The 20,342-nt window shown below is 46.5% G+C and overlaps 1 protein-coding gene across 1 annotated transcript in view; it reads right to left on the reverse strand.

Annotated features, from left to right (window-relative positions):
- HS1BP3 (HCLS1 binding protein 3) overlaps positions 1 to 20,342 on the reverse strand; it is a 100,155-nt gene that overhangs the window by 15,337 nt on the left and 64,476 nt on the right. The window contains exons 5-6 of the mRNA XM_074991327.1: positions 9,124 to 9,281; positions 8,510 to 8,645 (exon numbers count right to left, since the gene is read on the reverse strand). Of these exons, the coding sequence (XP_074847428.1) occupies positions 8,510 to 8,645; positions 9,124 to 9,281 (294 nt within the window). The remainder of the gene's footprint in view (positions 1 to 8,509; positions 8,646 to 9,123; positions 9,282 to 20,342) is intronic.

A 20,342-nucleotide genomic window follows, 5' to 3' on the forward strand; every position in this document is an offset into this window, starting at 1 on the left:
AAAGGGGTACCATGCCATGGTCTTTGAGGCCCTTGTCGAGGCCCAGTTCATGGATGTGTGTGTGGGGTGGTTGGGCAGGGCCCATGACGCTCAGGTGCTCAGGAACTTGTGGCTGGGAAGCAGGACGGCACCTACCTCCCACCGCGGGAGCTCCCCATGGGAGACATCACCACGCCAGTGCCATGTACCCCTGCACCCAGAGCTCATGAGGCCCTACAAAGGATGCACCAACCTGTCTCAGGACATGTTCAATGCACGCCTGAACCAGGACAGGAACACCATCAAGCGGGTATTCAGGCGTCTCAAGAGGCACTTTCGCTGCCTGCTCACAAGGTTGGAGGTCAGCCTCCTGAATGTGGACAGCAGTTGTAGTGGCCTGCTGTGCTCTCCACAATATTGTGGAGTGTAAACAGGAACCCTTCGTGCAGGGCTAGGCTGCCGAGACCAGAGCTGGGTACGAGCAGCTGCCTGCTCCCTTGTATCACCAGGCACAAAGAGATAGGGTGCAAGTCAGGGGGACCCTGAATGAGGCCTTTGTCGGGGCCCCGCAGTGACCCTCCTCCAGCCACCCTTCTCCAACACACACACCCTCCTGCACCCCCACCCCTCACTGCTCCAACATATGATAGGGACATGGGAATAGGTGTGGAGCAAAAAATAAACTTATAGACTTCAAAACAGGTGCCATCAACTATATACAAGGGGGGAAGTATATACAAGAGGGATCCAGGGGTGGCACTTGGGGAGGGACTGAACTTGGGGGAGGACACCGGGGTGGGGGAGGACTCAGTCATCCACCGGGGTGGGGGGCTGGGAGCTGCAGTAGCCACAGGGGCCTCTATCTACTACCATGGGTCTAGGGCCCCCTGTGGAGCTGGGACGGGGCCAGGACCACGGGGTGGCAGGGGAAGGGGGTGGTGCTACGGCCTTGGCCTCACCAGGGTGTGAAGGTTAGGATGTAGGGGTCGCAGGGAGCTGCACTGGCCACCACCCACTGCACCAGTTCCAGGTGGTTGGCTGGGGAGAGGTCTGGAGGGATCAGGGCAACACCGGGGGGAGCTGCAGGGGGACTGCTGTGGGGAGGCGGCTGGCAAGGTTGGGGGAGCTTGGTTGAGGCAGGTGGCCACAGCCTGGGTGAGGGTTTCCAGATAATCTGCCACCCGCACCCACTCCTTCCACTCCGTCGTCAGCCAGTCCCAGAGCACGGCCATCATGTCCTGTATGACGGCCTGGTTCACTGCTACCTGCTCACCCCGCTGTTGGCGACCCCATACAGTGGGCCTGTGGAGACAGAAGGGGACAGAGGGACTGTCCATAAGTCCTGCACCTTGACCCTGTGGCCAGAGCCCCTGCTCCAATGGCCCCCAACCTGCCCACCCAATCCGTGATTGCCTGGCGGGGGGGCCTCATGGAATACCGGACGTGGTGGCTCGCACTGGGGTCAGTCACCGCCCCTCATTATTTCCCCAGCCGTGCAGAATGTGGGGATGTTCCGGGGGCGGGGAGGGGGGGCAGCCGCTGAGTGTCACACAGGTGAGTGGTCGCCTGCTGGCTGTGGCAGGGACATGGCCCCCAGCCCCAGCCCCAAGGCATCCCGAATGCCCAGTACCTACCTGTTGCTCCCTGCATGAAGGCTGGAGATGGCTGGCTGGAGGGGTCCCGGCTGGATGAGCTGGAGGGGACTGCGATGACAAGGGTCCCATCACTGGAACCCTCGTCATCGCTATCGGCCTCTTGGTTTGTTCCCTTGGGTGTGGGGTGGTGGCACCTGAGGGTCCCTGCTCCTCCTCATGGCCGCTTCATTCTCGGGTTTGGTGGCAGGGCGGGTTGGGGGGTGTATCTAGGAGGTGCTCGGGGGTGGCACCTGCTTGAGCCCCAGGAGGCGATCCAGCTCCCCATAGTGGGGGCACTGGGTGGAAAATGCCCCCAACCAGCTGGCGACATCTCGGGTGCAGCAGTACGCCTGCCTCAATTCTTTAACTTTGGCCCGCTCCTGGTCCCCGGTGCGGCGAGGGTGCCCCTTGGCACTGAGACCCCTGGAGAGCCACATGAATGCATCCACCTTATGGTGATGCACTCCACTCTGGCGGAGGACCTCCTCTTCAAATCAGAGGCTGAGGAGGTCCTTAAGCTCCTCCTCAGACCAGGAGGGGCTCCTGCTCACTCTCTGCTGGGTCAGCTCCTGGGAGCCCGGGGTGGACTCACCAGGGGACGCCTGGGGCTCCTGGCAACTTGCCATTGGTATTGGGGCAATCTCTGCCCTGTCATTGTGGGGAGGGCAGGCAGCTGAAAGCTCATGCTTCCCCTGCTGCTAGCACACACTCAGCTTCCTGCCATGGATTGCTGGGTGTGAATTTCCTTAACATGGCCTGCAGTGACCATAGAGCCCTGCCGGGGTGGCCAGAGTGTCTTTGCACTCTTGCAGGCCGCTGCCATGGCAGACCCATTATTTCTAAAGACCGGATCATGGCGCGTCTACCCATGTCCTATTTTGAAGTTATAGGGCACTATTTCCAAAACAGGAATGGAAGAACAACTGCGAAATGTGGCCCCATTACTTCACTCTCAATTTTGAAGTGGTATATAATGTGTAGACGCTGCGTGGTGCTTTTCGAAAGGGGACCTTATTTTGTAATTATTTTCTCAATAAATTGCTAGTGTAGTCAAGGCTGTAGAGACCTTTTACAGAGCAAGCAGTATACAGCATGCGAGTTTTATCTCACAAACTCCTTTCAATGCTGTTGTGCAAGTCAGAATGTCTGATGCTTTGTTGGTTGATCTTGAAAGACATGATTGTCTTCTGAAAAACAAGGTGAAATGCCTCAGGCCAAAGTGGAACGAAGGACTTACATTTCTTCAAGTAAACAACTGTTACCGTGAATAACTATCACCAAATTTAACTCAGACTGGGAAAAAAAATTAAACCTAGCAACAGCGTGGAGCTCTTCTTGCAGAAAAACAGATGAAAACATTTGTTAAAACGATTATAGGGCACAGAAATCCACCTACTGAATTCCTCTCCAAGGGTCTGACTTCTCTTGGAAAAGGATATTGTTTGGAATTCTTGTCATAATAATGTACTGATGCAACTATAGTGCAGAGCCTAAGTATTAATGGAAAATATCATTTTTTTCCAGACACAGCAGGCAACCAAAAAAGCAAGTCCTATTAAAAAGAAAAGGCACATAACAAATTCAGATGTACAATGTTAAAACTGAGATGTCGATTTTGAAAGGGAGAAAGATTTTATGTAAAGAAACAAATAATGCTGCCATCGCCTTGACCCGTCTGTTCTTGTGTTAGAGCCCTTTCTTCCATCCACTGTCTTGTCTATATAGACTGCAAAATCTTCAGGGCAGAGACCACCTGCTACTGTGTTTGCACAGTGCCCAGCATAGTGGGACCCCACACTTGGTTGATCCCCAGATACTGCTGTAATAAATAAGATTACTACATCATATAACACATGCATCTGACGAAGTGGGTCTTTGCCCACAAAAGGTTACACTCCAAAAATGTCTTTTAGTCTATAAGGTGTTGCAGGTCCTCTCGTTGTTCATATAAAATGATGCTCCTGGTCACTTAAGTTCACTCTAAGCTGCATGACTGGACAGGAGCCTATCCTTGCCAAACAAGTGCTGTAGTGGGGAAGAGATGCATTTCCTACGGCCCTGACCCTGCTGTGGTTGGGGAGGGGTGCCTTTCCCCCAGCCCTGGAGCTGCAGCAGCAGGGAGAGGCACCTCTCCTCTGCAGCCTAGCTGCTGCTGCAGGGAGAGAGGGCTGAGGAGAGTCCTCTCTCCCCAGCCCAGCGCTGGGGCAGCCTGTTCCTCAAATCTCTCATCCCTGGCCCCTCCCCAAAGCCTGCATCCCAGCCACAGCCCGCACCGTCCACATTCCAACCCTCTGCCCCAGGCCTGAGCCTTCTCCCACACTCTGAACCCCTTGGCCCTACCACTACACATCACCTCCCTGCTGGTGCACATAACAACATTAATTCTCCACATTCATGGGAAAAATTAGAGGGAATGTCAGTGGGGAGAGAATCACAAATGTTTCTCCACTTGGATCAGATAAGCAACAAGAAAGCTGCATGCGTCAGTTGAATCTTATGGGAATCTTTTTGAGCTGGAATTGCCACGAGAACCGTGTCAATTTTGCAGTTACTTGAGTAAAAGTACAGCTGCTGGGGCGGGGGGACTCAAGTACAAGTTACCAGTGTCCCTCTGGAAAACTATTTGAGAAAAATACACACCCGTGCACATGCACATCACATCTCAATTGTACACAAGCATCCAGATGTGAAAGCAGCTGAACTTTTACTCAAGTTTAACTTTTGGGGTATTTCTTCCACCTCTGTAATTTTGCCCCATCTAGGGCCTGGTCTATGCCTAAATATTAGGCTGACCTAGCTACATTCTTCAGCGGAGTGAAAAAAAATTGCACCTCATGCAACCTAGTTAAGTTGATCCTCTGTACAGGTAGGTAGGCCACTGGAAGAATTCTTCCATCAGCCTCGCTACTGCCTCTCAGAGAGGTGGACAAACTACACTGATTGGAAAAAAACTCTTGAAAACCTATTGCGCACTGCCGATGTTACCTCAATTGGTAATGAAATGTTTGCAATTAAATTACCAAGCTCGGCGAACATTCGAACACCAAATTGAATCTCCTGAGCTACCAATCTTCTCTTCTATTTTAAAAAATCTCTTTCACTGTTGTAACAAGCCTCTACACGTTTCTATGTTGTAGCTGTGCCACTCTTCAGGCTACGGTCCCAACACAATGTTCTCAGGAAAACTTACAGTGGGTCTCCCCCCCGGCAATCAAAAATGTGATTCGTCATACTGGATGGTCACTATTTAGATTAGTGATTGCATTAATATACTGTGTGGCACTTTGCTCTGGGAATGAATCTGCACACTGCAGAAGGAGCCACTAGGCTGATGGAGGAAATGTGGAACCCAAGACACCTGAGCTTGAAAGTTTTAGCAGCACAAATGGAGCATGGTTTGGCATGCAAGCCTGCTAATGTTACTTGCATAAAACAGAGCACTAAATCAGCTGAAGAGTTCACAGTGACATTGAAACAATGACTAGGATCAAAAGGAAACATTAAAATAATCTTGTGAATTGCAATATGAAATAGAAAAAGCCATAGTGCAAAGTATCAGAACTATGGATAACAAGAAGAAAACAGTAGGTTCTGGGTATTATAGGCATCAGTTGCATTTAGGTCCACCCTCAAACTTAATACTAAGAATCTTGTGTTCAGCCAATTTCATTCAACCCATTTGCATTCACAAATCAGCCATTCTGTAACATTCTGTATTGTCCAGGGTAGCCAGGGCTCCCCACTTCTGCCCTCATGCTGAAGGGGGACAAACCCTAAGACATTCTATCCTTATGCCTCTTGCAATGTGTCTGGTGGAAGGGAAAGGATAACCTTCTTCCCTGTTGGTGGCGGCAGCTAAGCATCATGGTATAATACCTCACTGCTGGATCTGGCTACAGTAAGTTCATTCATTTTCATAAGCATGGCCATACTGGGTCAGACCAAAGGTCCTCTAGCCCAGCAACCTGTCTTCCAACAACGGCCAATGCCGGGTGCTTCAGAGGGAATGAACAGAAAAGGTAATCATCAAGCGATCTACTACCTGCCTCCCATTCCCATCTTCTGGCACACAGACGCTGGGGACAGAATAGCTTGTGATGGACTTACCTGCCATGAACTTCCCTAAATTTTTCAACCATTTTACAGAGTGGGAGTGCAACGGGAGCCGAGGCAATCTGCACATTTGGAAAATCAGGCCAAAGTGTGACTTCTTGGGCACCAAAAGTAGAGGTACCCAGATCAATGGCTACTTGTGAAAGTTTAGCTGCAAAGCTTCTGGCTTGCCAGGACAAGTCTCTTTGGGGCTAAAAGAATTCCACTAGATTCAGCCAACAGAAATGTATCTCTGTGAGTTCACATCACCCTGTTCTGTTTTGTTTCCCATCATGTCCATAATCAGATTCTGACCTTTCTTTCTCCTCATGCCCCATGTTTTCCTGGTCCAGGTCTTTCATTACCTCTCTTCTTCCAATAGCCTTCCTTACTCCTGCTACTTCTAGCAGCTCAGTTTACTTGCTATCTGCTATGTCTATAGGGCGCTATCTTTCCACACACCCTACCAGGGTGTCTTTACAACAAGAATGATGAGCCTTTTTCACACCGCAAGTTTCAGAGTATGATCCCCTTAAAGATTAAAAAAAGAGGGGTTAAGTCAATTGAAGAAAGGCTCAGGGTTGTCAGCCCCATGGAGCTGATAGCCCATAACATGTACAGAACCACGTGGAGCCATTTCCAGTCAGGTCACACACTTGATATTCTGATGGGCTGCACCTATGCATTTCCAAGGGGGAAAAAACAGTAAACACTTAAAGAATTAGAATCTATTAGTATCTTTTTTTCCATTATCGTCAGCTCTGGCAATTCAACTGCTGCTATCATCTCAACACCAAATCTAAGTGTGGGCGTGATCTGCCAGTCCAAAAGCGGGCTTTGTGGGCCTCGTTCACTGTGACTGAACTGTGATGACTGCATAACTTGAAATTCATTAATATGACAAATGGTTAGGTTCTTTCCATTGCTTCTGTGACCAATGGAGGAATTGCACTAGATAAGCCACTTTTCTTCCAGCCATATGAACAATCTGGGCCAAATATTTTATGCCCAGATTAATCGCAAAGGATAAAGCAGATATGAATAGTGGTGAATGTGTCTGTTCACTCTCAACGTGCCACTCCGTAAATCGAGTTGTGTCTTGCCTTATCATGTTGTGTAATTATTGCATGTTCCCCCTAAGTGTAAGAGGAGATGGCATATAACCTAATTTAACCTCTGCATAGATAAAAACAGATATCTTTGCTATGAAATGTGAGTGCAAAGCCATTCTGTATAAACAGTGGAGGCTGCAAAACTTCCAACTTCAAAGCATTAAGACCACGCCTGAGAATTTTTCATCTCCACATAGAGACTGGTTACTCAAGTCCAGCACTGTCCTTACTCATACATACACTGTACACGAGGCAGCTGAAAATTCAGGGCACTACTGCATTTTAAATGTCTACCACCTGCCTCTTCCTATCCCTGCTCCATTGCTCTGCTTCCTCTGGAGAGCATATAGTTAACTTGAAAGTGAAAAACCCTGCCTGTGTTAAAACATAACATTGCATCTGGGAAAAAGCCATTCAAATGGCCAGGAAGCCACTTAAGAGGCATTTGCCAAACCCAGGTATATAATGCCAGTTTATGAATTTGCTGTTCTACAGGACCTTAGTTTTAAATTTGCTCTACAAATATTTCATTAGTGTGTTGCTGAAGATTATAAAATCACATCTCCATAAAAAACCATCACCCCTTGGTTGCCATTGGGCACAGGGCCATCCGTTTAACAGTACTGCACAGGGCCCCATAAATCCTGAAGACGTCCCTGCTAAAGTCAGACAGTAAAAAGCTGGGTGGTAGCTGACAGCATGGCAAGAAAGATGGTCCCACAGTTCGAGTTGTCCACATGGGACTCTGGAAACCTACACTCAGCTCTCCGCATTGCCACTCACCTCCTCATTTTCTCTGAGCTGATTTCTCTAATCACAACATGGGAATGAAAAGAACAGAAAAATTAAAGCTTGACAGAAGTACTGTGAGGATAAACACATTCAACTGAGAGGCACACAGATACTATGGTAACTGGAACAATACTAAATGCTTTTGATAGATGGAGAGCATGTTTATGAATGCTTCCTCCTGCCTCACAAAACGCTAGTGTTTTAGGTTTTGCATACTTCTGATTAAAATACAAATGAATGCCATAATGTCTAAACACGGAGGTAGTATAATCTAATGTAGAAATTCTCAAACTAGGGGTTGCAGCCCGTCGGTCAGGTCACAAGGTGGTTCTGTACATGTTATGGGCTATCAGCTCCATGGGGCTGACAACCCTGAGCCTTCCTTCAATTGAATTAACCCCTCTTTTTTTAATCTATAAGGGGCCCATACTCTGAAGTTTGCTGTGTGAAAAGGCTCATCATTACAAAAAATTTGAAAGCCGCAGGTCTAGTGGCTCGAGCACAGACAGAATTCTGAACTCGGTTCTGAACAGGGTTCATCTATACCCTGGGACGAGACACCTTGTCAGCCTTCATTTCCACATCTGGACAATGGAGAGCCTACCTACCTATTTACCTGACTGAGGATTATTTGTAAAGCACTCTGAAAAAAGCAGAAATGCTACAGAGTCTGTCAGTGCCCACCAGCGTTAAGCTTTAATACAGACATTTTGTGTTTGATTTTCAAGTTCTCAAGCAAATGTCTGCCCTCTTCTTGGTTAGTCTCAATGTCAATCCATATCCAGCACAGAGTATATTTTTAAGCTTTGCCCTGGAGTTTGTTGGCTCGAGATCTAAACTGCTTCCTGCTCAAGAATGCCTACTGGACATCATTACCACAGGCCCCTTTTAGACAAATACCTCAATAGCTCCTCTGTGTCCTCTTTGAGGCTGGTGCTTAGCACATAGCTCTTGTTCTCACAGGCCGTTGGCAGCAGTAGGGAGTCACCTAGTTTAACAGTCCCACCGAGATCTGGGTCTTCAAATAATTTCAGATCTAAAGATTGAATAATCAGAAGTCTTTAGTCAAATTTCGGCTATATCACCACCAGGACAGTTAGCAGGAGAATCAGACTGTGTCAGGAAATGTCCTGTAGAATTTTGCATTTTTTTGGGTTTTTTTTCCAAAAAGCCTTCCACATTTTATGCAGAAATCCAAGAAGCACTAGGAAAATACATTCTTGACACATTGCATTAGCAGGAGCTACTGACTCTTCTCACCCATCAGCATAACCTAGAGAGCAACCCCTAATCTCTAGCAACTGAAAATCCAAAGGCCAAAAGCGTTAAGACTATTGCAACTGCACACCATGTTTATTTCCACCTCTAGTGAATTTACAGATGAAGGTCTCAGCATTCCTACATCAAAACCAAAGTTTCATGCACTGCACTATTTTGTTTTAAACATAAGAACCTTACAGAAGTTTTAGGGACTAGAACTCAACTGTACATAACTGAAAATGGGACATACTTACTCTCTTTGGCAAACAAGTTCTTCTTGGAACTGAAAGAGGAAAAATCTTTTACTGGACCAAATAATCCTTCATCAGGTTCTACTTCCTCGTCAAAAATGGTTAATGTGCGCTTGTCTTCCTTGGCTGCAGGAGGCAAAGGCTTCTTGGGTTTTTTAGATCTAGAAATACAACAACCAAGAAAGAAGTTTACTTGGTATTTCTTTTAAGAATGATTAAGGAATTCAGCTGGAAAAGGAAGCAAGATGTATATTAAAAACTACAATATTATCACATCTGGTTGCAATTGTGTAATTTTGTGTCTCTTTTTCAGGACCCTTCATTGACTTGGGAATAAGAACAGCAGACTCCTAAATACATTTCAGCACCATTAAAATACAGGTGGGAAGAAAGTAATGGCTTGATAGCTACAGAATGGCCTCGCTCCATTTCATCATGCTGCAGACACTGCTTAAATCTGTTTGGTGCTTTTAAAAAATCTCCATTGACCTCATTCTCCAGCCAGTGGCTCTTATTTTTAGGCCTGTGTACCTCAGTGCTGAAGAGAAGGTAGCAGACACTTTATCACTGCAAACTTACCCACCCCGCCCAGCCATAAGGGGGCATATGACACTGGGGCCTTTTCCAGCACTATCACCACCACCACCTTTGACTGAGGGAAAGACAGTACCATGAGCCCAAATCCCATTACTCTCTCTAGAAATCTGACCATAGGTGCTGAATTGGTGGGTGCTCCAAAAAAAAAAAAAAATATCAGTGGATGTTCAGCACTTATCAGAAGCCAGAACCTCCCGCTCTGCTCCCCTGCCTCCACCATGCCACTCACCTGCCAGCAGCCCTGCCAATTAACCCCTTCTTCTGCCCTCTCAGTATCTCCCCCCAGCTGTGCTCAGCTGTTTCATGGCATGCAGGATGCACAAGATGCAGAGGCAGGAGTGTACTCCAAGAAAGGAGTGGAACTCCGAAGAAAAAGGTGGGGGCAGGGACAGAGTGGGAACAGGAAGAATCAGGGAAGAACAGGACCAGGAAGAGGTGGCATGGGGCAGAGGAGGGCGGGGTTGAGCACCAGGGAATGGTGGAAGCCAGTGCCTGTGCATCTCACTTAAATCATTGGTGATATCCCCAGCAAAGCGAAAAGCACAACTGTGATCACAAACAACTGATCCACAGAGGAGATGGCAGCCATGTTCTGTATGAGCTGAGGCCTTAAGGCAGCCTTCACAGTTACTACCAGGGACCACACGTTGCAGCAGGGCAGGCTGAGGTGCCAAAGGGGGAAATTCATGCGAGAAGGTGGGATGTGGGAGGCCAGGGGAAAAGAAAGGCTAATGATAATCTTCGGATGAGAGAATTTAATTTAAAAAAGGGAACGTCTATTCATTAAGGCATCAACCCATTTCCGTGGAATCTGATGAGAACTGGAGCTGCACACGTAAAAGCCACGTCCTCACAAGGTACCAACCCAGCCCCAGCCCCTTTCACATTAAAAGACCTGCTCTTCTTCTTTATCCAGTACAGGGTCCGCTTTCAGGCTACAGTACAACTAATAAACAGCACTGAAAATGCCATTGCCATAAAAAAAATAAGGAAATAAAGTTGAAGAGATTACAAGTGCATTCCAGCCATGTTAACCAGGCCGGTAAAATAGGGACCGGATTAAGGCCACAGACTGATAAGCGGAGTCCAGTTAATTTTTGTAAGAGTTTATAATCAACAAACCGTAAGTCCTGGTGAATAAACAGCTCCTGTTGTTGCACATCTCTTAGCAACAGCTAAAGATGCACTTTAGATGATTACACAAGATCAATATGAACTGTGTGTTTGGGAAACATGCCATGCGGATGGGAAATGACAAGGAAGCACTCGCTGAACAGCTTGCTAAAACATTTAAAATAGCAACAAATTCAGTTTGCGAGTTGGTGTTCATGTGCTAGAGAGATAAAAGGAGGGGGAGGCAGGGTATGGTGCTATGGTTGGTGTGTTAGATGGAGATCAGCGTTCAATACCCTGCTCAGCCCCCCCAAACTTATCTGACCATGGGCAAGTCACTTAACCTCTCTGTACCTCAGTCCTCCATCTGTAAAATGGAGAACATAGCACTTTGCTAACTCACAGAGGTGTTGAGGAGAAATACATAAAAGACTGAGATGGCTCAAATATTACAGAACTAGGGGCCATAGAGGTATCTAAAATAAGTGGACAGACCTGTTAACTTCTCTTTTCCAAGTTATAAAGTGCTCGTTTTTCTCCCAATATTCAGGCCTTCTAACAGTATGCTCATCCTTAGGATATAGGTGAGTAGACAGTGGGTTTCATATATAATTTTCTTTACAGCTGACCCTCTCCCTAGTCCAAAGTGATACAGTATCATAAAAATCACCTGGTCCAGAGTATTCTACTGCAGTATAGTAAAATCTCCATAGTCTACAGCATGGTTTCTGTAATCCTTTTTTCCATCCTGTTCAGCCGCAGTTCTTCCCTTTACCTGATTAGAAGCAACAGCTCATCCATCCACCTCATTCAATTACCTACTCACATTTCAGCTACTATTGCCTAGCCACTTGTTGTGTTATGATGTGAAGAAGGCAAATACTGAAAAGAGCACATTTTACATGTTAATGTTAAAATAATCTGAGGCAGAATTCTGCAGGCAATTCTTCTCAGCCTACAACTGCTCTCAACAAAGCACAAAAACAGATATACCTTAAACTGCCATGTATGTGATCTTTAAATATTACAGGAGTGAAGATGGAAAATCAAATGCACCACTACAGAATAAATCTTGCTTAGCCAGTTGGATGTTATATTGTGGAGTGTGTGTGCGCGTGCGCGTTTGCACTATTATTGAGCATCTGTACACACATTTTCTTTTTTAAAAGTAGGTTTTAGTGCTGAGGCATAAGATACCAGAGTAACAGCTGTGAAGAGCGAGGATCTTCGTACAGGTTGAACCCCTCTAATCCGGAACTCTATCGTCTGGCAACATCCGTAATCCAGCACGATTTTAGTTAGCCAGATGCCCACTTACCATGAGTGTGGCCAAGTTTCCCGTGATCCCATAAAGTTTGTTTAAAGCCTTCAGTTCTGACTCTCAGTGTTCTGTGCTGTTATATAGCTGTAATTTACCCCTAACTGCTTTCTAAGAGCCCAGTGAGCAGTGAAAGTGTTGGTAAAGTGCTAGACAATATTGGCTTCCTGTGGTTTGGCAAAATTCTCTCATCTGGCACCAGTCAGGTCCTGAGGGTGCCAGACAAGAGAGGTTCAACCTGTACCCTCAAAACACGTGCTACACAGTATTTCCAAACACTGCCCTATCAATGTGTCCTAATTTAGATCGTGATTTGGTCCCCTCACTTCCACAAGCACCTGGTGAAATCACAGATGTAACATGCCAAGACTGAGACTGTGAACTCCTTACCTCCCATGGAAAGCGGTACTCATACAAGCTGCCCCTTCAAAGGTCAGCAGACGAGGAAGGGGTTCGCTCTCCAACCCTGAGCGTACTGGCGCTTACGCACGTTGTCATCGTGGGAAATGGCAGGGGCAGAGAGCAGAGCCAGAATTACACTTTCACAGTGAACACTGCATTAAAGATAATGAATTGAATTGCAAAGATTTGCTGATAATCCTGTTTAGACTAGCAATCGAAACTGTCCCAGTTACACTCCTTAGTCTTGCCAGGATACATCACTGAGGAGTTGCAAGGCCCACAGCACAGAGCACTGAAAGTGACTGGCCACATTTTCTAAATGTGACCAGGATGAACACAAAAAGGCCATTCCTTTGTGATGGAACCGCTTCGCCTTACTGCCCTTCTAAGGACAACAGCACCGTGCTGCCAAATGATTCATGTGGAATTTTTTTAAGACCAGAATCTAAGCTAGAAAAGTTTCCCACCGTTCTGTATTTAGCCAGACTGCTCATGGAACCCAGTGCAAGAGCAATAAGGTTATTATGAAGGGAAACCCATCAGCCTACAAATATTGCACTGCTGCAAACCCACAACTAAGTCTTACGGTAAGTCTTACAGGAGTACGGAACAGAAGCTGCCAAGTAAGGCTCATGACCGAACAACTGCGGTTGGCTGAGGTGAACAGATTGGTTAACAATGACACTGTGCCCAACAGGTGTCGTGAGGAATGAAGCAGCTGGCTGGGAGAGTAATGTTCCACAGGAACTTTCAGGACACCAGAATATGAGGGGCTCAGGGAGCCATGGCCCTCTCATTTACTTTTCAGCAGGGGCCCCATGCTGCCTCTCCTCTTCCACCTGAGGCCCCAATCCCCAGACACCTGCCGGCAGTGAGAGAGCAGAGAGCAGCCCCCAGACCATGTTTCCACCTGCACTCCCACCCTACCCAAGGCAGAAGGGTCTGTAGCTTCCCACAGCCACTCACAGCTCCCACCAGGGCTAAATAGGGGTGCAGGACTGGGTTGCAGGGACACAGCTCTGGGGAGCCATGCTAAGGACCCTCCACTTGCTCTGGGCAGAGACCTGTAGAACAGGGACATTGGCTGCTCTTGACACCCTTGCCACAGGGTGGTGGAAGGTCCTGGTGCAGCACCCTGCAGCTGCCCGCGTGGCTCTTACCCTGGCCAGGCTGCAGTCCCTCAGACAGAGACCAGGTCCAGGTGAAAACTCTGAGCAGCCTGCTGTAGGCAACTGCAAACCCCCCATGTCCTGAGTCAGGGGCCTGAGAGGCATGGACACAGGCTATGGGCTGTTCTCAACTCTGACTCCAGGCATGGCTCCCTGCTGACTCTCAACTCCCCAACTCCATGGCTCCCTGCCACTCCAGCTTCCGGCCTGCCGGTACACGGAGCCTTGGGACAAAGAGGAGAGGCGCTTGGGCCCTGGTCCTGCCCACCTTTGGGAAGGTTCTGATGCCCTTGGGAATTTATCTCGGAGCCCCAGGGCCACCTCAGGGTGATGAATTTCTCCTTCACACAGTTCATCTATCTGCATTACACTCACCTCAGTAGCAACAAGGAGAAGTGTAGAGATCTGCACCTGGGGTGGAAGAATCCCAGGCACTGTTATAGGCTGAGGACCAACTGGCTCAGCAGCAGTATGACAGAAAGGGACCTAGGGGGTAAGGTGGATGAAAGGCTGGATATGAGTAAACAGTGTGCCCTTGTAGCCAAGAAGGCTAACGGCATACTATGGTGCATTAGGAGGAGCATTTTGAGCAGATCTAGAGAAATAGTTGTTCCCTTCTATTCGACACTGGTAAGGCCACATCTGGAATACTGTGTCCAGTTTTGTCCCCCCCCCCCAGTATAAAAAGGATGTGGATGTGCTGGAGCAGGTTCAGTGGAGAGCAACAAAACTGATTAAGGGGCTGAAGCCCAAGACCTATGAGGAGAGGCTGATGGATTTGGACTTGTTTAGTTTACAGAAGAGAAGACTTAGGGGTGATTTAATAGCAGCCTTCAACTTACTGAAGGGGAGCTCTAAAGAGGAGGGTGAAAAACTGTTCTCAGTGGTGTCAGATGGAAGAACAAGGAGTAATGGTCTGAAGTTGAAGATGGAGAAGTATAGGTTAGATATTAGGAAAAACTACTTCACCAGGAGGGTTGTGAAGCATTGAAATGCATTGCCTAGAAAAGTGGTGGATTCTCCATCCCTCGAGGTTTTTAAGTCCCAGCTTGACAAGGTCCTGGCTGGGATGACTTAGTGGTGGTTGATCCTGCTTGAAGCAGGGGGCTGGACTACATGACCTCCTGAGGTCCCTTCCAGCCCTGTGATTCCACGGTACTTGAAGGCTACTTGAATAAAACACTGCATCTGACTGCCACTACCATTAATGGACTCTCATAAAAGAATGTATCATTTACATTTCTTGGGAAGCACTTAATGCCCCTAAACTCCAGTCCTACCCTTATTACACTACTTCCTACACAGCAGTGCTCACAGTTCAGCCAAAAATACTGAGCACTGTCCATATTTCTTCCCCCTATGGGCAGGTCAACATTACAGGGCAATGTTGATAGGAGGTACGCAAATCCAGCTACATGTATAACGTAACTGGAGCCAAGGTACCTTAGGTTGAGTGCTGTAGACTTTACACTGCGGGAAACTGACAGGCGAAATCTCCCACTGATCTCCCTTACACTTCTCATTCCAGTGGAGTCCTGGAATCAACAATAAAGGGATCAGTGGTCGATTTAGTGGGTCTTCACTAGACCCACTACATCCATCCCCAAGGGACTGATTGTCACAGTGCTGATGCCCCATTTAGTATAGACATGCCCTATGGGATGAGGTCTCTGAAGAAAGGCCAAGCAAATACTAAGCACTTTGGTCCTCTGCACTTCTTTTAGCAGTTTGCAGGATCCAATGAAAATACAATGGTTATTAACCATAACAAGCACTGGTCCTTAGAAAACTGACCACCCATTTGGAAAGAGTCATGAAGCCCTGAAGCATTCTCTAGCTTCATGGGAATGCTGTATGGCACCGAACACAAAAATGTTCTCTCTCCATTCTCTTCATCTTATACCACTGCTGTCAAACCAAAAGTCTCTGAACACTTGTTCACTCAGAAAACAATCTGCTGCTCTCTTTGTTCCAACAGTGTTCATTTTCCAAAACTGTGTGATGACAGACAAGACAAAAGGGTCATTCTTGTCTGCCTTGGGGTGCCAAATGGGTAATCTAAACCATTCAAGCTCAACCCAGCCTGACTGCTCAGCACTAAGCCATAGTGGCAAGAACTTGCTGTAGGGCACGTTCATCTCAAACACTCAACATTTTCTTGCAGACACCCAGGCAGAAAAATTAGGTAACAGTGACTAAAATGCCTTCTGAGTCTCAAAAAGCAAGAGGAAGTTATACAAGATAGAAGTGAACCCTTGTTTTCAAACAAATTTTAGTTAGAAAATTATCAGGTAGGGAAAGTTTCCTTCTCAGAGAGCTCTCAACCAGGCTACTCTTGGATTATATAATTCCGACTACCAACAGATGGAGACAAATCACTACAGGCAAGTTTTATAAGAGTTCAGATCCCATTTAGGAACCTAAAGACAGGGCCAGGTTTTCTGAAGCATTCAGAATCCAGGAGCTTCTATTGTTCCAAATGGAAATCCTGGATGCTGAGCTCTTCTGAAAATCCAGCCCTTGGCTTGCAGTGATGCTATGCTGCCATATCATATGAAAGCAGGCTGCCAACACACTATAGTGAAGCTATTGTTGTAGATCTACAACGGCCAATATCTTTAACCATAAGTATAAACGGTTCCGTGAAAGGTTTCATTTTAATTTACACAGGGAAGGAATCCAGACTGGTATGCAAGATCTCAAAGGAAGAAGACTGCCACATAGGAAAACTGGTCATAGGGCAACAGCTTTCTGGCTTGTCTCTGCTCAACAACCTTCTTTAGATTTCACTTCATTCGTCACATATTGCTGCTGGAAAATGTGACTGCAGTTGGGAAAATCTGAAATTCAGAAGCCTCCAAACGTGTGCACTTACCGTATCAAATTTAATGAACACCCGTGAGTAGGATTACTACAGCTTTGAAAAATTAACTCTGATGAGTGCAAACGGCAATCATCTCTGGTGTTAGCGCCCTGCTCCCTGAACAATGAAACAATGAAAAATTGATAAATAACAGTTGTTTCTAGTATAGAGACATATTTGAATGATCTTCGGAACCATTCAATTAAGGAATTTATTTGAATGTGAAATTAACCCAGAGCCTGATTTGCAGAAGTGCTGAATACTCACATTTCTAAGTGAAACAAATGGGAGCTGCAGCAACCCAGCCACTCTGAATATCAAGCCCGACATACAGGATGGTATTCTTAATGGAAGAGCAGTGCTTTGTCATTCGCAAAATGCTTTGCAGGGGTTTAATTTCATGCTGCCTAATCATCCAAGGCACTTCATCCCCTGGCAGTCCACAGCGGATCCTGCTGCACATGCCCACCAGGTCCTCCATGACATGCTGTACTCACTGGCATACGAGAAGCTCCCCGCTGTCATGCTGCCTCAATTGAATTTACTGCACAGCCTGTTTCATCACGACTGCATCCAAATACTGAGCACACATGAGAACAAGGGATATGGGCAGATCTGATTTTGTGTGTACAAAGTAAAGAGAGAAGCCTAGAATGGCCTGTTTCCTTCTACTATCCTTCTAATCATCACCTTTGAGGTTCCTTGGAAAATATCTCAAGATATCTACTTCCCTGGACTTAGTATATACCCAGTCCCACTCCTGTCACAAGAGAAACCTCCAGCAAATGACAAGGGATGCTCCAGTCTAAAACTTGCCCGACATCTCAGTAGCTTGTTATAAGGAAGACAAATGGTGGCTACTATGACAGTGGGCAAATTTCAGCAACAGCTCCACTGCATATGTAAACAAAATTACACCATTTAAAAGGTGGAATACCTTGATTAGTTGATGACATGGCCCCAGGAAGCACCTGGCTAAGTCTGGTCTTCCCTGCCCTCATCTTGACCACACGCTCTTCAGTAGGTCAGGTGGGTCAGATTTGTTCTTTATTGTTTTGCGGGCTGTGTCACTAGGTACAATTGCCAACTGTCACAGCACACCAATGGCTCTGCAGGAAACAATAAAGCAAGATACACCAGAACAACTATAGGAGCTAAGTTATGGTTTGAATGTAGACTCAACAGCACATCAGCAGCTGGTCACCAACCACTGGCTGCCTGACACCCAAGAGATCATCTGAACAATGTGAACTTAAAATGTTTTCAAACATGGGAACTTGAAAAAATTAACATCCATTGAAATAGATCTTTGAAATAATTTGTATGCAGGCCCCCAATATCAAATACAACCAATGCAAGAATAAAATTCTGTTTTCAGGATATGGGCACATGAGGTCTGTCTTCAGAAAAATAATAATTGAATAACTGGCTGCTTTATGGAATCATTGGACGCTCTCTGGGAAAATTCTGAGGGTCTCTGAAGTTGGCAAGATCAGTCCCTTAATGAAGAATACTTCAGTCTAACCTACACAAAGGCACCAAGTGTGAAGCGAGTGTCCACACAAAGGGCATGCCCATACTTCCTGGAAGACTGACTCTTTCAGGGTCGATCTTCCAGCGTTCTATTTACCACGCCTACTGGGGATACGCTAATCAAACCATCAGGACTCTACAACCAGTCATGGTACTCCTCGTCGTGAGGAGCAAGGGAGGTCAACGGGAGAGTTTCTCCCATTGACCTCCCTCTTGTGAATGGCCAGAAAAATTGATCTAGGACACATCAAACGCCAGCTATGTCATTGTCATAGATGGAACTGCATATCTTAAATCAGCTTTTTGGTCTAACGTAGACCTGGCTGGAGAGTCAGTGCATAATAATCACTGTGCTTTAATTCACCTCCTCGCTATTTCCACACTAACTTCCCCATAAATCCCCTGTGTAAACAAGCCCTAAGAATGAGAACCAAATGCCAGTGCTCCACAAGGTAAAGGACTGCTGTAGATACTCCAGGACTGATGCTACTAGACTAGCCTTCTTGTTTCCTCTCTCCAGTTTGCTACTGCTCCCACTTTTTCCCCCCTTACAGAGCATGAGGCATCACCACCACCTCCATGGGAGGGGGCATTAATATTGATGACAGAATGCTGCAAACAATGCCTTTTATTGCAACATGAATCACATGTACAACAGGGTGTAGTCTTGACCTGCATTAACCATGTATATAAGTTGCTTCCTGGTCAGCACAGCACTTAAGAACATGTTTTTGTTGAACTCAGGCCTATGTGCAGAAGGTCTCTAAGGCTGCGTCTACACTGCCACCCCCCACCCTTTTGGAAGGGGCACGTAAATGCAGCAGATCAAAAATGCTAATGAGGCACTGATATGACGATTGCATAATGGCAGCCACTCACCATGTCCAAAGTGCTACTTTTGAAATGGAAACTAGTCATGTAGACAGGATTCCTTCAAAAGGAAGGCCCACTTCTGAAAGCGCCCTTCTTCCTGAAAAAAATTAGGAAAAAGGGTGTTTTTTAAAGTGGGGCTTCCTTTAGAAGGAACCCTGTCTACGCGGCTAGTTTGCATTTCAAAAGCAGCACTTTCAACATAGCAAGTGGCTGCCATTATTCAAATGAGGTGCTGAATAGTCATATCAGTGCCTCATTAGCATTTTCAATCCACTGAATTTACACACCTCTTCCAAAAGGGAGGGGCAGTGTAGACGTAGCCTAAGTGTATCTGAATGTGAACCCTAATCTTCAACCCCCTTGACAATGGACAACACAACAGTCTCAAAACGTTTGTCTAGTCATCGGACTCCCCGCTCCCCCATAGACTTCTGTAAGATATGGACAGGTCACTATCTTGATGAGGGTTACTCACCTCTACAGTGACAATAGCATCACCTACAACCCAGGTGTGCTGTGTGCTCCAGCCGCAAAGTATTCTCGGTGCCTTCCAAAGCAGACTAATGTTTTTAAAGTTAATTCAGCACGACTGAAAAACATGCAAAGGAGAAACCCAGAGACTGTGTCTTATTTAGTCATTGAACAGATACCTCATTGGCATATAAACATCCCATACTGCTTCACCAGCCTGCTCAGTGCTAACCAGAATGGACCACTTCAGTAAGTGTGCTTCAGCTCCTTGGCCTCTCTTCTGGCAAGGGTGTAACCTGCTATAATGCTTTGTAATGAATATTTCTTACTGGGCCTGGGCTAGCTTCAAACATAGAGTGGTAACACGCTAGACTCAGGTTCCCTTCCCTGGGGAGAGGGGCTCAAAAGCCATCAAGTTCTAGGAGTTTCACTTTAACATAAAACACACAGTTAAAAAGGACATATATGGTAATCAGAACTGCTTTCAAAAAGAAAAATGGATATCCACCCCGCAGCTTATAATTAAGCTCTCAAAGTCCGAACTGATTTATTGTCCTTGCTGTAGATCAATTTCTACTGCGTGATCAAACGATAAATCTGGATAAGACAAAGTCATACCTTGGGGGTGGGGGGAGCAAAGAAGTTCGGTCCTAGCTCCAACAGAGCTCACGCAGTTTTGTGTAACACATGCAAAAGGAACACCTGTACCTTGTATTTTATGCTATCCCTGTTGGCCATGGCACACCTCCTAAAACACAATTTCAAACATATTTCCCACTGACAGCAACCTCCACAGGATCAGATAATGTATTGTAACACGTATTAGTCCCGCAGTGCTTTGCAGAGACTGTAGACTGATGTGTTCTGCAAAGCATCTATAGTT

This window comes from Carettochelys insculpta, chromosome 3 (assembly GCF_033958435.1).
Source record: "Carettochelys insculpta isolate YL-2023 chromosome 3, ASM3395843v1, whole genome shotgun sequence".
Classification (NCBI taxonomy): Eukaryota; Metazoa; Chordata; order Testudines; family Carettochelyidae; genus Carettochelys; species Carettochelys insculpta.